This window comes from Ictidomys tridecemlineatus, chromosome 11 (assembly GCF_052094955.1).
Source record: "Ictidomys tridecemlineatus isolate mIctTri1 chromosome 11, mIctTri1.hap1, whole genome shotgun sequence".
Lineage (NCBI taxonomy): Eukaryota > Metazoa > Chordata > Mammalia > Rodentia > Sciuridae > Ictidomys > Ictidomys tridecemlineatus.
In genome coordinates, this window is record NC_135487.1 from 102793046 (window position 1) to 102807611 (window position 14566).

The 14566-nt window shown below is 35.4% G+C and overlaps 1 protein-coding gene across 1 annotated transcript in view; it reads left to right on the forward strand.

The window, feature by feature from the left end:
• Positions 1–10966, forward strand: part of Gnai3 (G protein subunit alpha i3) — a 50114-nt gene extending 39148 nt beyond the window's left edge. The window contains exons 5-9 of the mRNA XM_005338091.5: positions 347–475; positions 3710–3839; positions 4518–4671; positions 9499–9711; positions 9803–10966. Coding sequence (XP_005338148.1) covers positions 347–475; positions 3710–3839; positions 4518–4671; positions 9499–9689 — 604 coding nt within the window. The 3' untranslated portion in view covers positions 9690–9711; positions 9803–10966. The remainder of the gene's footprint in view (positions 1–346; positions 476–3709; positions 3840–4517; positions 4672–9498; positions 9712–9802) is intronic.
• The last annotated feature ends 3600 nt before the right edge of the window (positions 10967–14566 follow it).

Genomic DNA, 14566 nt, shown 5'->3' on the forward strand with positions numbered 1-14566 from the left:
CTATTAGGCTTAAATGACAACTTTTGACAACTTTGGTTTTTCTACTGTAAACTTCAGAAATTTTTCTTGAATAACATTGTCATATTGTTTTATAAATTGGCCTGCACAGTGTAATTCTGTAGAATTAAAACCACTTTTGTTAGTGTATGCATAACCTACTTTAAATGTCCTATGCTAGGTTTATAGTTTTCCTGATTAATATTCCATGATACTGAAGATCTGATTTTGTTTTGCTACTTTAGTAACAGGTTCAGAATCTACTTTTGGCAAGGAATTATTTAGTCTGTTGACTTGCTATACACATGATTTGCTTCATCAGGTAAAAATAAATGTATTTATTTTTTAGTTACCTAAATGATCTGGATAGAATATCCCAAAACAACTACATTCCAACTCAGCAAGATGTTCTTCGGACAAGAGTGAAGACCACAGGCATTGTGGAAACACATTTCACCTTCAAAGATTTATACTTCAAGTAATTATTAGCCTTTTTGCTAAATAAGCCTAACACAAACATTAACCTTTCTTACATTAAGTAAGCTTCTAAGATTTGTCTAGGCAATATTCCTTTGTTTAGAAACTTATCATATTATTAGCCATTATCTGAATGTTTTAACTAATGGGAGCCCAAACATTTCTTTTTTTGTCCAAGTAGAATAAATTATTTGATGCATTTGGAGGAAACTAAATTCAGAATTAAATTGTAGTTCACCTACCAATAGAATCAATCATGTGATTACCAATTTGTATTACTTTTAATTTTATTCTCTTTAGCTACTTTTTGTTAGTCTTGAAAACAGACATTGAATCTTTAGAGTGATAAAAATACTAAATGAACATAACTTTCTGAATAGTTATAAGGCTTCGTTCTGCCATTTTTATATTAAATTTGAAATAACAGTGTCATTCCTTTCTTACTGGTTTCCATTTTACTTTAAGGAGATAGATCTAATATTGTGATGGGTCTTGGATTGATGTGTGCATAGAACTATCAACTAAGTTCTTAGTATAGCACAGAAAGGAAAAAGAACTTGAGGGAATAGGTCTTTAGGGGCAATATAATGACATAAACAGTGATTGGATTGTTTTAGAGAGTAAATTCTAGTATTCTAAAACAAAGAATTTTCTTATAGAATTAGTAATTAATTCTAAAACAAGCCGCAGCTTGTCTCTGTGTTAATGGTCTTTTATAAATAATAAAACAGTCTCTTTGATTCCCATTTTCCTTTGAGATTAGGAGTGAATTTTTCCCCTTTGATACATGATGTACTTTTTGGTTTCTTCATGCTTATAGGTAGAATAGGATAGCATTATTCTGTACAAAGGTAAATAACTACTGCCACAGATCCTTTTAGTTTTCTTTTCTTTGAAATAGTTGCCTTCCAGAATTTGTGAAATCCATAGATATTTATGTATTATTGGGTACCAGTTGTGGTCTTGAAATTGTAATACACCAAACAGATTTAAAACCTGCTGTAGTATATTAATAGTTAAACTGAATGTTTTTAGAATAGGCTACTTATCATTCTGATGAATTTATTTAACAAGAGCAGCAAAACCCACATGGAATAGCTAGTGAAACCATAGGAATGAGATGTCTCTTTGTGTACTATAAAATTAGCAATTTTTTATAATTAAGTGTTCTGACTATTATTTGTTTAGTGTGGGAAACTTGTTGATGTCATAGATTGTTCTTTAGTTAAGTAAATCCTGTCTATCGGATCAGTAGCAGATTGAATAAAAGTGCCACACCACTTTATTATTGGCATGTAGAGATATCTTGTTATGAAGTACTATCATTTCTTCCTTTTCCTCTTCTCTCTAGGCAAAACCACTATCCATTTATTCAAACATTTATTGAGCATCTACCATATGCAAGGCATTGTGTAATTGCTTACTTGCCTCTCAGTTATGAGGTAATGTTTATAAAATGTTGATCTGTCAGTAAATGATATTGTAAATGTTAATATGTACTAAAAGCCCACCTTGGAACTTCACAGTGTTCTACCAGATTTATGGACTTTATGGAAGAAATGCGGGAGTAAACTGGAATTATTCGTGCACTGGTCTCCCCTTGAAAGAGTTCCATGGTGAAATATGTGGTATTAACCTTCCTACAACCTGTGATCTGACCCTTTGTTAAAGCCCGCTTGTTATTGCATCATTTCAGGTGTCATGCATGACCAAAGTTGAATAAAGAACTGTGCAAGAGCTGGGTGCGATGGTGCACACCTGTAATCCCAGCACCTTGGGAGGCTGAGGCAGGAGGATTGCGATTTCAAAGTTAGCATCAGCAAAAGCAAGGCAACTCAGTGAGACCCCCTCTCTCAATAAAATACAAAATAGGGCTGGGCATGTGGCTTAGTTGCCAAGTGCCCCTGAGTTCAACCCCTTGTTCCTTCCCCACCAAAAGAACTATGTAAGATCAACCAAAAGAAGGGTTGGTCACAAATAAGATGAATATTCCCTTTCAAATGTATATCAAGAAAACACTAACTCTATCTTATATCTTTCGATCTCGGGGGGTGGTAAGTAATCCTGGAAATTTAGGTCCTTAGATATTGTAGATCTGATACAATAAACCAGTATAGCAGAATTTAGCCTATAAAGTTGTTATCATTGTTATCAAATATAGATTTTGAGAGTCTTATTTATCTATTTACATGCATACCTCATCAGATCCAGGTGGCAGCTAAAAGACATTGCTGAGTATAGGTGACCCTGGCATTACAATAAATAGGTGAGGACACTATTCACAGAAATTCAGCACTTTACTAGAGAGTGGTGGACTAAAACTAATCTGTGGTGAAACAAAGTAGTTGAATAATTGAAACTTCATGTTATTATTAATTAGTTTCAAGAAAGACTTGGAGCTGAGAAATAACTGGTTAAGGAGTTTTTAAAAATACCAGGTTCTTTGTCCCACCATAAAATATAATTTATTATTATTTTTTCATAATTTTTCTCTCAAATATTTTGACTTAACACAGGGAAAACTAACTTGTGAATCAGTAGGAAGATGTTGGAAAGCCGAATACAAATTGGAGACTTAGAGACAAATCATTCTGAGAGGCAGGGTGGTGGGATGGATGAGTATAGATAGATGCTAGAATTCTTTAGAGTGCTTGAGTCTAGATCCCCAGTCCCCATCTTTATAGTAGTGTGCTTTTGAGAAAACTATGACATATCTATGCCTTAATTCCTTCATCTGTAAAATGAGGTTGATAACAATAGTACTTTTGGGATGTTAGGACAGTAAAGTGAGTAAATGTTTTTAAGGTGTCTAGGGTAGTGTCTGGCACAATGGTAAACACTCAATAAATACTGGTTTTATTATGATTGCTGTTATCTTAAGCTGTATTGTTCAGCTCTTCATTTTTTCCTTTCTTTGTCCTCTCTTTCCTTTAATTCATTTCTGTGCTTATTCTGCTGACTTTTGGCATGTCCAATAAAAGATTTTATAGGGAAGAACCTCAACTATATCTAAATGAGAATTTAAATTATTCCTAAATTTTATTTTCTCATTTTGCTGTTTTTAACTTTTAGTCACAGATAATTATTTTGACTACATTTTATCTGCTCCTTGTTTGTCTTTTCTATTACAAGTGAGATTTTGAATATGTAATAATGGAAATATTTTTAATCATTACAGTTTAGGGGTTGTATAAATATGATCTTGTTGAATTTGTGCTTTTTTCTCCTTGCTCAGGATGTTTGATGTAGGTGGCCAAAGATCAGAACGAAAAAAGTGGATTCACTGTTTTGAGGGGGTAACAGCAATTATCTTCTGTGTGGCCCTCAGTGATTATGACCTAGTTCTGGCTGAGGATGAGGAGATGGTATGTTGAAGCTTCTGGTTAAAAGCCTGTCTCATGCAGTCAGGAAATGGAAAGTAACTCTCAAAATAACTGGGTGTATCCATTTGTTCACTAAAGCATAACTTAAGATCCTTAGTTTTTCTGTGTGTCAGTGAGAGTAGATTTTCAAAATTAATTGTTACATCTCTTAAAAAGATGTAATAGCCCTCATTGAGTATGTGGTCAGGGATAAATGGTTTTCTTGGTTTTTCCTTCTTCTCACCAATAATTATAAAAATGAGGAGTGAATCATGAATCCCTTTCACTGCTTTAAAACCTGTTAGTCTGGTTTTTTATTAAATTAAACCATTTTTTAATCCTCTTTTTTACTTCTGACCTATTCTTCTTTTGGGGGTACTGGAAATTGAACCCAGGGGTGATTTACCACTGAGCTTTTACCACTGGAGCTACATCCCCATCCCTTTGTATTTTTCATTTTGGTTGTAAGTTCTGTGTCGAAGGAACCGCTGAGCTAGAGCCAGTCCTCATTTTGGGATAGGGTCTTGCTATGTTATTGAGGCTGGCCTTGACTTTCAGTCCTCCTGATTAAGCCAGTCCCCATCTTTTTAGTCTTCCTGCTTAAGCCAATCCCCAGTAGCTGGGATTACAGGCATATATCACCATCCTGGTTTGATTTATCAATTTTTGATTGTTTTTCAGAACCGAATGCATGAAAGCATGAAATTATTCGACAGCATTTGTAACAACAAATGGTTTACAGACACTTCAATCATTCTCTTCCTTAACAAGAAAGACCTTTTTGAAGAAAAAATAAAGAGGAGTCCATTAACTATCTGTTATCCAGAATATACAGGTATGGGTTCATGAAAGATTTTATTGGCTATACATATCTTAGGTCAATACTTCAGTGACATTCATCCAACCAGCTTTTGTTGTGGGTGTTTGTTTATTTGTTTTTGTGGTATTGAGGATTGAAGCCAGGGGCCTTTACTACTGAGCTACATCCCCAGCCCTCTTTGTTTTTTATTTTGAGATGGGGCCTTGCTGAGTTGTTTAGGGTCTTGCTAAATTGCCTAAGCTGGCCTTGAACTTTCAGTCCTCCTGAGTCAGCCTCCTAAGTAGCTGAGATTACATGTATGTGCCACCATACCTGCCTGTTTTTTGTTTTAAATGTTTCATATATGCCCTTAGGGAGAGTATTCACTAGTATTGGTATCAGCATTAAGCACAATGATTAAGATCCCCTAGGAGCTGGGGTTGTGGCTCAGTGGTAGAGTGCTTGCTTAGTGTATATGAGGCACCGAGTTTTATTCTCAGCACTGCATAAAAATAAATATAATAAAGGTCCATTGACAACTAAAAAATATTGTTTAAAAAATCTCTTAAGTTGAGTACTATTGACATAATCAGGTTTTCTATGTTCACCTTAACTTTCTAACCTCATTTTTTGAGGAGAGTAAACAAGGATAAATATTAAAATTTGGTATATGTTCACAAAGATAAGATGCATTGTGTTCAAGAAACTCAATCTGGTTTTAGAAAGAGAAACATAATTTTATTGTAGTGCAAAATGTGCATTGATAGAAGTAGAAAGGAAGGAAGGAAGGAAGGAAGGAAGGAAGGAAGGAAGGAAGGAAGGAGGGAGGGAGGGAGGGAGGGAGGGAGGGAGGGAGGGAAGGAGGGAAGGAGGGAAGGAGGGAAGGAGGGAAGGAGGGAAGGGGTTCCCTCCTATGGAGTCAGCATAGTCTTTTCTTAGAAGAATGGCACTTGCATGAGCTGTTAAGAAGATGAATTAGAAGTCATCAGGCAGACAGGAATAAAAGCATTTTTTAAAAAGGAAATAGCATATTTGACAATATGGAGGTTACAAAAATGACAGGACTTGTTCTGGAACCTTGTGTTATTATAGGAATTTAAAGTTAGATGGTCAGGAATGAGCTAATGGAGAGACAGTGAAGAACAGTCGGAAGATTTTAACTGGGGTGCATAAGGTAGCATAAATACTGCTTTTGAAAAACTATGCAATAAATGATAATAAATATAGCTAATAGGGGAGCTGAATTAGGAAGAACTTTGCCAGAATGTAGATAAAAACTTTTGGTGGGGACCCAGGGATCGCTCATATAAGCCAAGGCCAAGAATATAGATAGGTCTTTGAATGAAATTGGAACTAGGAAATATAAAGCTGTTAGGTATGCAGGAAGTACTTTTTATCCTTATCTGTTTCCCTCCTGCGTCTCTTCTTTATTCTTCTCTTTCTCTATTTATCAACTTTTTGTTTTACTTAGTTTTACAATAAAAGATGGCCTTGCCTGAGGTTTTGTTTCTTCTCCCATTAGAAAGGTTGTGTTGGGATTGCTTGGCCTTAAGTTTGAATTCCTGAGATAGAAATTCTGGCCATAGTTCAATCAGGCTAAAATCTATGGGCTTAGTCATTGGAGGTGGGTGGTACAAACATGACTACCAGGGCTTCACCACTATGAAACTTGGAGGTCAGAGTCAGGTATTCCCAGGAGAGAACTCTTGTTAGCTGAAGCACTATATGTGCTTTCTATAAGAAAGGGAAAGGGTATGGCAAGGGTGAAGAAATGGGAAGAGTTAAAGGAACCCATGTTTCTGTCTCAATTGGATATATGTGCTATGATCTGAATTCATATTTAGGATAGTTATTTTGAAATATCTATGGAACATCCAGATGGAGATGTGTATTAGGTGGCCTAGGAACTTTGGAAGAAGTTGAGTTAGATATGTGTGTGTGTGTGTGTGTGTGTGTGTGTGTGTATCCATTTTGTTGTTGTGAATTTGACAATCCTAATTTCTTTTGTGCAATTAGTGAAATTAGGTGGGAAAAGAAGGAATTAAGAGTCTAAGAAGGATGGATAGATAAACAATTGTGGCATATACATACAATGAATGTGATTTAGCCATAGAAGGGAACAAAGTACTGATATATCCATCTTGGATATATGTCAAAAATATACCAAGTAAAAGAAGCCAAACATAAAAGATCACATATTATGTGAATTCCTCTTATGTAGAATATCTAAAATAGTTAAATTCATAGAGATAGAAAGCATGTAGGTGTTTACCAGGGGAGGAGATATGGATAGCATGAGGAGTGATTACTTAATGGGAACAGGGCGTTTCTCTGGAAGGTAAAAACAAGTTTTGAAACATTAGAAGAATGAGAGTATAACATTATGAATATATCAAATGATATGAAATTGTATGCTTTAAAATTGTTATGTTGGGTGAATTTTCCTTGATAATTAAAAAAACAAAATGTGTAAGTAATCTTTTTGTTTGGGTATTGGGGATTGAACCCATAGGTGCTTAACCACTGAGCCACATTCCCAGACTTTTTTGTATTTTATGTTGGGATAGAGTCCCATTAAGTTGCTTATGGCCTCACTAAGTTGCTGAGGTTGGCCTTAAACTAGTGATCCTCCTGAGTCAGCCTCTTGAGCTGCTAGGATTACATGCATGTGTTACCTCACCTGGCAGAGTCATTGGTTTTGGACAGAAGGAAAGACATCTCTAAGTCCAGAGAGCAGATATTGGTAACTTTTAAAACTAGCTGGTAGGCTAAAAAGTTGAGGTATACTTTAAATCTCATAGCCTCTATTTTCTCAAGAAAGTAGGAATTGACATCTGTTCAGATTAAGGAACAGAGGGAGGTGAGAATTAGATGAGTTTATAGAAAGGAGCCAAGTTTTTAGGATGGGAAGAGAAATCATACTGAAGTAACAGGGTTAGCATTAATTATGAAGGGCCTCTGGGAGACTTCACCAAGGCAAAGAGCCTTCATTATCATATCCATTTTGTTGTTGTGAATTTAACAATCCTAATTTCCTTTGATTTCATTAAAGATTCTCACAGTTCTGCTGAGCATGGTGGTGCTTGTAATCCCATCGGCTCAGGAGGCTGAGGCAGAAGGAACATGAGTTCAAAGCCAGCCTCAACAAAAAGCAAGGTGCTAAGCAACTCAGTGAGACCCTGTCTCTAAATAAAATACAGAAAAGGGTTGGGGATTCAGCTCAGTGGTCAACTGCCCCAGAGTCCAATTCCTAGTACCAAAAAAAAAAAAAAAAAAAAAAAGATTCTCATAGTCCTGATTTACCAGTTACCCATTTTGACTGAATATGATTTACATGTCACTCATTTGCGTCCTTTAATTTACTGTGGGTTTCCTAGTCCTGATTTACCAGTTACCCATTTTGATGAATATAATTTACTTGTCACTCATTTATGTCCTTTAATTTACTCTGGGTTTCCTACAGAGTTCAAGAAACCTACTATAGACATTTACAAAGTTGTCTTCCTTCAGTTCTTTAAATATTTTCTTTAATTTTTCTTTTTTTGATAAATTCTTCTTTGTTATCAAATTTTCTTTGTATTCTTAGTGGTTGATACTTTTGGTCATGCTTGATGTCATTGAAAACATCCTCTGGTTTAGTGGAATAAAAGTGTGTAATGGCTTTGTTGAGTTTCCCTGACCTTGTATTCGATTTAAAAAACTACTATCTCCATAAAGGGCACAAGATGGTGTAAAAGGCAAATATTTTGGCACATGCCTGCAATCCTAGCAGCTTGGGAGGCTGAGGCATGAGTATCTTGAGTTCAAAGCCAGCCTCAGCATCTTAGTGAGGCACTAAGCAACCTAGCAAGACCCTGTCTCTAAATAAAATATAAAAAGAGCCTAGGGATGTAGCTTAGCGGTTAAGTGCCCTGGGTTTAATCCCCTATACCAAAAAAAGAAAAAGTTATAGATGTTACTGAAAACAGGGTTTACTTGTGGTTTCTGATCCCTCCTAAAAATAACAGGCTTTATTAAAATATAATTCAGAAACTATAAAATTCATCTTTTAATGTGTATAATTGGGATCCTCTTACCTTTTGCACCTGTTGGTTTATCCCTTTGGTTGTTTAAATTATTACTTTTAACATTCTGAGGCTAGAGGCTGGGATTGTGGCTGAACGGTAGAGCACTTGCCTAGTACTCATTTACTCAACATCCCTGACCCCAGAGGCCCTGGGTTCGATCCTCAGCACTACATAAAAATAAATAAAATAATGGTCTTGTGTACAACTACAACTAAAAATTAAATATTAAAAAATGGGGGGCCAGGGGCTGGAGTTGTGGCTCAGTAGTAGAGCACTTGCCTAGCATGTGTGATGCACTGAGTTCAATTCTCAGGACCACATATAAATAAATTATAAAATAAAGATCCTTGGACAACCAAAATAATATATATTAAAAAATAAAACTCTGAGGCTAAGCCCTCTTAAAACTGGGATGATTTTGAAAAGAAGTATGCCTTATCCTTTTGAATTGTTCATTTTAAGATCTTTCCAAGTAGCACAGGCTCTCTTTGACCTTTTCAACAATTATGTTTTCTAGAAATGCACCCTCCTACTTCCTTTGGTTCCCTTTATACTTTCTAGATTTTTTTCAGCTGAAATATGTAAAGAAAGGGGATAGAAAAATTTGTTATTTTCCTCAGTCTTTGTGATTATTTTATTTTAGTTTTAATGGGAGATTGCACTAATGAAGAATATAATGAAGAGATATAAAATTCTGTTGCATCATGTTCCTTTTTTTCATAAGGAAATGGATGGCCTGACTTAATTGAGTTCAGCTGTTATAATTTGCACTGATAATATTGAGTATCTGTTTTAGGTTCTAATACATATGAAGAGGCAGCTGCTTACATCCAGTGCCAGTTTGAAGATCTGAACAGAAGAAAAGATACCAAGGAGATCTACACTCACTTCACCTGTGCCACAGACACCAAAAATGTGCAGTTTGTTTTTGATGCTGTTACAGATGTCATCATTAAAAACAACTTAAAGGAATGTGGACTTTATTGAAGAGGGTGGATGTTAGTAAAAGGTAAAAACATCATACAGTTTTGCTAAAGTGCTATAGTATAATCTCTTGGCTTTGTAAACTTTTTCTAATTAAGAATGTTCTTCTTTTCTAGCTACAGCAGTGTGGAGTGTTGAGACCAGACATCTTTTGCTGTCTCATGGGGCAGCTGCAAGCATGACGGGACCAGGGAATGGCAGAAGCATGCAGAATCTTAGCACTCTTTAGCACAATTTTCTGTATTAGGGAACTTTTAATTGACATGAGATACTCAAGTCAGACATTGGAATTGGGACAGCTGTAAAGCATGGTTTCATCATCAAGACATCACTTGGATTTTATAATCTTAAATTTTAGGGCAGATCTGAAGTTGAGGTGCTGCATTCCAGAACTTCAATATGTGGCTTACTTTTTTTTTCCCCCTTCTTAACAAATCACCAGTAATTCATTTCTGAAGTTTTTTTCATCAAGAGAATAACTCATTACTAAATTTTACTTCTTTATTTGCAAAAGAATCTTTATTAAAACACAGTCTTAACTATGCATATGTCACCAGATTATCTTGAAAATATTCCTCTTAATAGGAACTCTGTTTTTAATTCCTGGTGTGGTCAGAATATACATCAATAATTACTTAAAATTCTGTCCAGTTATAGGGGCTATAAATACAGCTTTTTTGAATGCAATATTATACTGTTGTGTTCAAAGTAAACTATGGTGGTTTCTAAATGGTAATTACATTGGAGAGGTCGGCAATATGATTCTAGCTCTCTTTTTTCTTTAAGCTTATGTGGTTGAAGGTTAACCTTGTTTTATGCTAATTACCAAATTACTAGGTACATGCTGATGTAGTATGATAAAGTCAGCTTCTTGGATATGGACACACCCAGGGCAGCTGTTAATTAAAAATATAAATTGCTAAATTCCAAACAGAACCAGTGACTTTGCTGCTACATATCTCTAAATTGACCACTTTGATATTCTTGCTTGTTTGTCTCAGTCATAGGGAGTTTTATATAAGGTGTCCCTTGTTTTCCATCTGTGGTCTTTTTTGTTGAGAGACATCTATAAAGTATCTTAACAGTGCATGCTTTTACTTTGTAAATGTGGTGCCAAATCCCTGTTTGCCATTGTTTTACTGAAGTAATGTTAAATGTAGTAATCCTTAGTAAGTTCTTTTACCCAAACTGTTGCATTTTAGGACTTTTCCACTTTGTCATATGTACAGATTTTAATCTGTTATAGTTGGCAGCAGTATTAAAATGGTGAGTAAAGAGTCCAGGTTTGCTCCTGTTTGTAACCAGTCTTTTTTCTGGAAGCATTGTCTTCTGTTTATTTTTACCACTGCTGAGTGTGCTTCGCCTTTGTCTGAGTGGGTTCAGGTAGAAGTGTTCCTTCATAGATTGTTCCCTTGGTGTAATAGTATTGTTGAATCTTGACTTTATGGATGAAGGTTATATGTCCTGTCTGTGTACAAGTAATATGCAGTCATAATCTGTCCTCCAGATTTGCATTTTGCTGGCATAGAGCTATATTTACTTTAGCCTAGAGGTCTTTTTTGTTTAATGTACAGCAAATGTCATTAAATACTGAGCAGACCATTTGAGAAAGGCAAATGAAGAGAATGCATTTTGGGCATTTCAAATCAGTAATTTGAGCAGTGCCTTTTGGGGTCCAATCATTTTTAATTGGATTCTGTTTCATCTTTTGCTGTGGCCTTATTCATTGAAGGTTGGTGGTTATCAAAGCTGCTTCAAAAAGCAAGCCATAGCAGTTCAGGGTCTTCAGTGGGAATTTTTTTTTTTTAAACTTCTTATTCTTTTTGGAAAATCATAACTAAGCAGATGGTATAGCTGTATTATGAAACACAGTTTTCATTAGGTGTAGAAAACTTGATCTGAAAGAAAATTATTAGCTTCAATTGGTGTTTGACTTAATGTAAATATGGGTTGATAGGTCTAACTCGTTTTAAATATTTCCTTTCCTTACTGTATTCTTCTGTAATATAGGATCATTTAGTAATTAGTACCAGTGAAATACTCTTTTTGTAGTTTTTCTATACTCTGGGTTTAATGGAATGGTATTGTTGAAAATCTAAAATAATAGATAATCCAAAGTTAATTTTACTTTGAAATGCATTTTGTATTTTCATTTGAATGTCTATCTGATGGGTGTTTTTTTTTTTAAGCCCTTCTATTAACAAAAATAGTCCTCCACTTTTCTGTCTTGACAACAGTCTCTATTTGCTTGAAGATCATTCCTACCATACCATCTCAAGTAACTTATCTAAATATACATCCCTTGAGGATAGATGAGAGGCAGTTTAAGCCAGCGGTTTTCAAGTATGACTTGAGTCAAAATTACCTGGACATATCTGAAAAGATTGAATTTTGTCTGGTAGAGTAGTAATTTGTAACTTTCAAAAGATGATTCTTATCAGCTAGGCATTCAAATTACTAATTAATATTTTGAAATAAAAGATCTTTTCTTACAACAGAGCCAAAAATGTGGGGGAAACATCACATCTACTAGCCTGGACAGAGATTGCAATTTTTAATCAGAGAAGTTAAAAGTTACTCTCCTCCTCAACCCGGAATGCTAGAGATTTGTAATGGATAATGTTTCTGAATTTGGGTGACCAGACTTTTGGGCCATCTAAGAAGTTGGCATAATTAAGAAAATTAAAATTTGAACCATAAATACACCCTGGAGGGCTGGGGTTGTGGCTCAGTGGTAGAGCACTTGCCTAGTATGTGTGAAACACTGGGTTCAATCCCCAGCATCACATTAAAAATATAATAAATAAATAAAGATATTGTGTCCATCAACAACTAAAAAATATATTTCTTAATAAGAACACCCTGGAAGGAAGGATTGCAACAATAATTTTGTGGATAGCCACTTCTTCTCCTGATTAAACATTGGACAGAGAGATGCATTCTTCTTGATGGACAGGCCTCCCTAAACTTACAAATTCAAGCTTAGATTGATTCCACCTCCTGGAATGAAAATTCCAATGCCCATTATTCATCAGTAGGTAATGATGATATTTTCATCTTGGGACAGTTCAGATTCTAAATTTCTAGTTCAGTATAGCATTTTATTATTTTTTCTGGTAGACTTGGGACAGTTCAGATTCTAAATTTCTAGTTCAGTATAGCATTTTATTATTTTTTCTGGTAGACTGTTATTTTTCACAAGGTATTATAATCATAGGTGAAACAAAATTTTTAAAACTTTGTTTTTTTTATGTTCACATGTGTTCATATGTTACATGTGCATTTTTAGACTAAAAAACCTGTTAGAAAATTCTAAGTTATTACTCACCCTGTATTCTTTTTTTGGGCAGGGGCTGGGATGGGAAGGTACCAGAGATTGAACTCCTGGGCACTTGATCACAGAACCACATCCCCAGCCCTATTTTGTATTTTATTTAGAGAGAGGGTTTTACTGGGTTTTTTAGTGTCTCACTTTTGCTGAGGCTGGCTTTGAACCCATGATCCTCCTGCCTCCGCCTCCTGAGCCTCTGGGATTACAGGCATGCGCCACTGCTTCTGGCAGTCCTATATTCTTATATCCTGGTCACTATTCTCCTGTTTTGACTGAGACTTATTTTGGACTTTGCTTTCATGGCCTGATTAGTCACTTCATGTGTTTCTCCATTTGTTTAACCTGTGTGACATAGTTCTGGAATTTCATGTTGCAGAAGTCCTTGTATTGCAGTTACATGTAAGTTTAAGTTCATCTTTCCTTTCAGTTAAAAACCTGCCCTTGATTTTTTTCTCCCTTTTCAGTTGTTAAACAATAACAACAAAGTCCTCTCAGCAGCACTGATTTCCTTCAGTGTTACTACTTGTGGAATCCTTTTCCTTTGCTATGTAATGCTTTAAGAACAAAGTTATCTTAATTTACCAGTGCTACCAGGTAATCATTGGGTTCTATTTCAGACTTCATAATACAAATCAGATCTGACCTGAACAGGCACAGCTCTCCACACAGCTTTATGACCATCATATTTTGTTATATAGTTCTTGTAATCACAAGAGCAAAAAGTTGGTTGTCTAGAAGTCTGAAATTGATGTTGGTTTTTCTGCCAGCTATCTGGGAGTAAAAAGGTTTTTTGAGGCAGTAAGGAAGTAACTTCTAGGTCAAGGTCTTTGTTCCCTTATCTTTGTATAGCTTTTAAAAGTTTCCCCCCAATTTTGTCATTGCCTTTTATGAGTTACTTCTGCTGAGGATACATACTTTAGAACTAGTAAAGGCAGAGCAGTTATTTTCTTTTTGTGTGGTGCTGGGGTTTGAACCCAGGGCTTTGTACATGTAGGTAAGTGCTCTACATGTGTTGAGCTACACCTCCGGCCCTTTTTATTTTTTATTTTGAGGCAGGGTCTTACTAAGTTGCCTAGCCTGGCCTTGAACTTTTTATCCTCCTGCCTCAATCTCTGGAGTAGCTGGCATTACAGGTGTGCACCAGAACAGATTTTTTTTTTTAATTTTTATTTTTTTTCAGTTTTAGAGATTGAACCCAAGGATGCCTGTCATTGAGTTATATCCCAAACCCTTTTTTAAATTTTATTTTTGAGGGTCTCATTAAGTTACTGTGGATGGCCTTAAACTTTTGATTCTTCTGCTTCAGTCTCCTTAGTGTCTGGGTTAAAGATCAGCACAAATGTTAAACAGTAGTACATGGATAACCTTAATTAAAATTACTAGTGAAGTGACTTGAGTTAATTTCTATTTGCCAATAAGAAGTACTTTTTGTACTTAAAGTGCCTTCCAACAGAAAAATTAATCTGAGGACTGGTTGTGAAAGACATTCCTACAATGTAGATACAGAGAATTTAGTTTTTATACAAAATTAAAACAAGAAACCAGTATC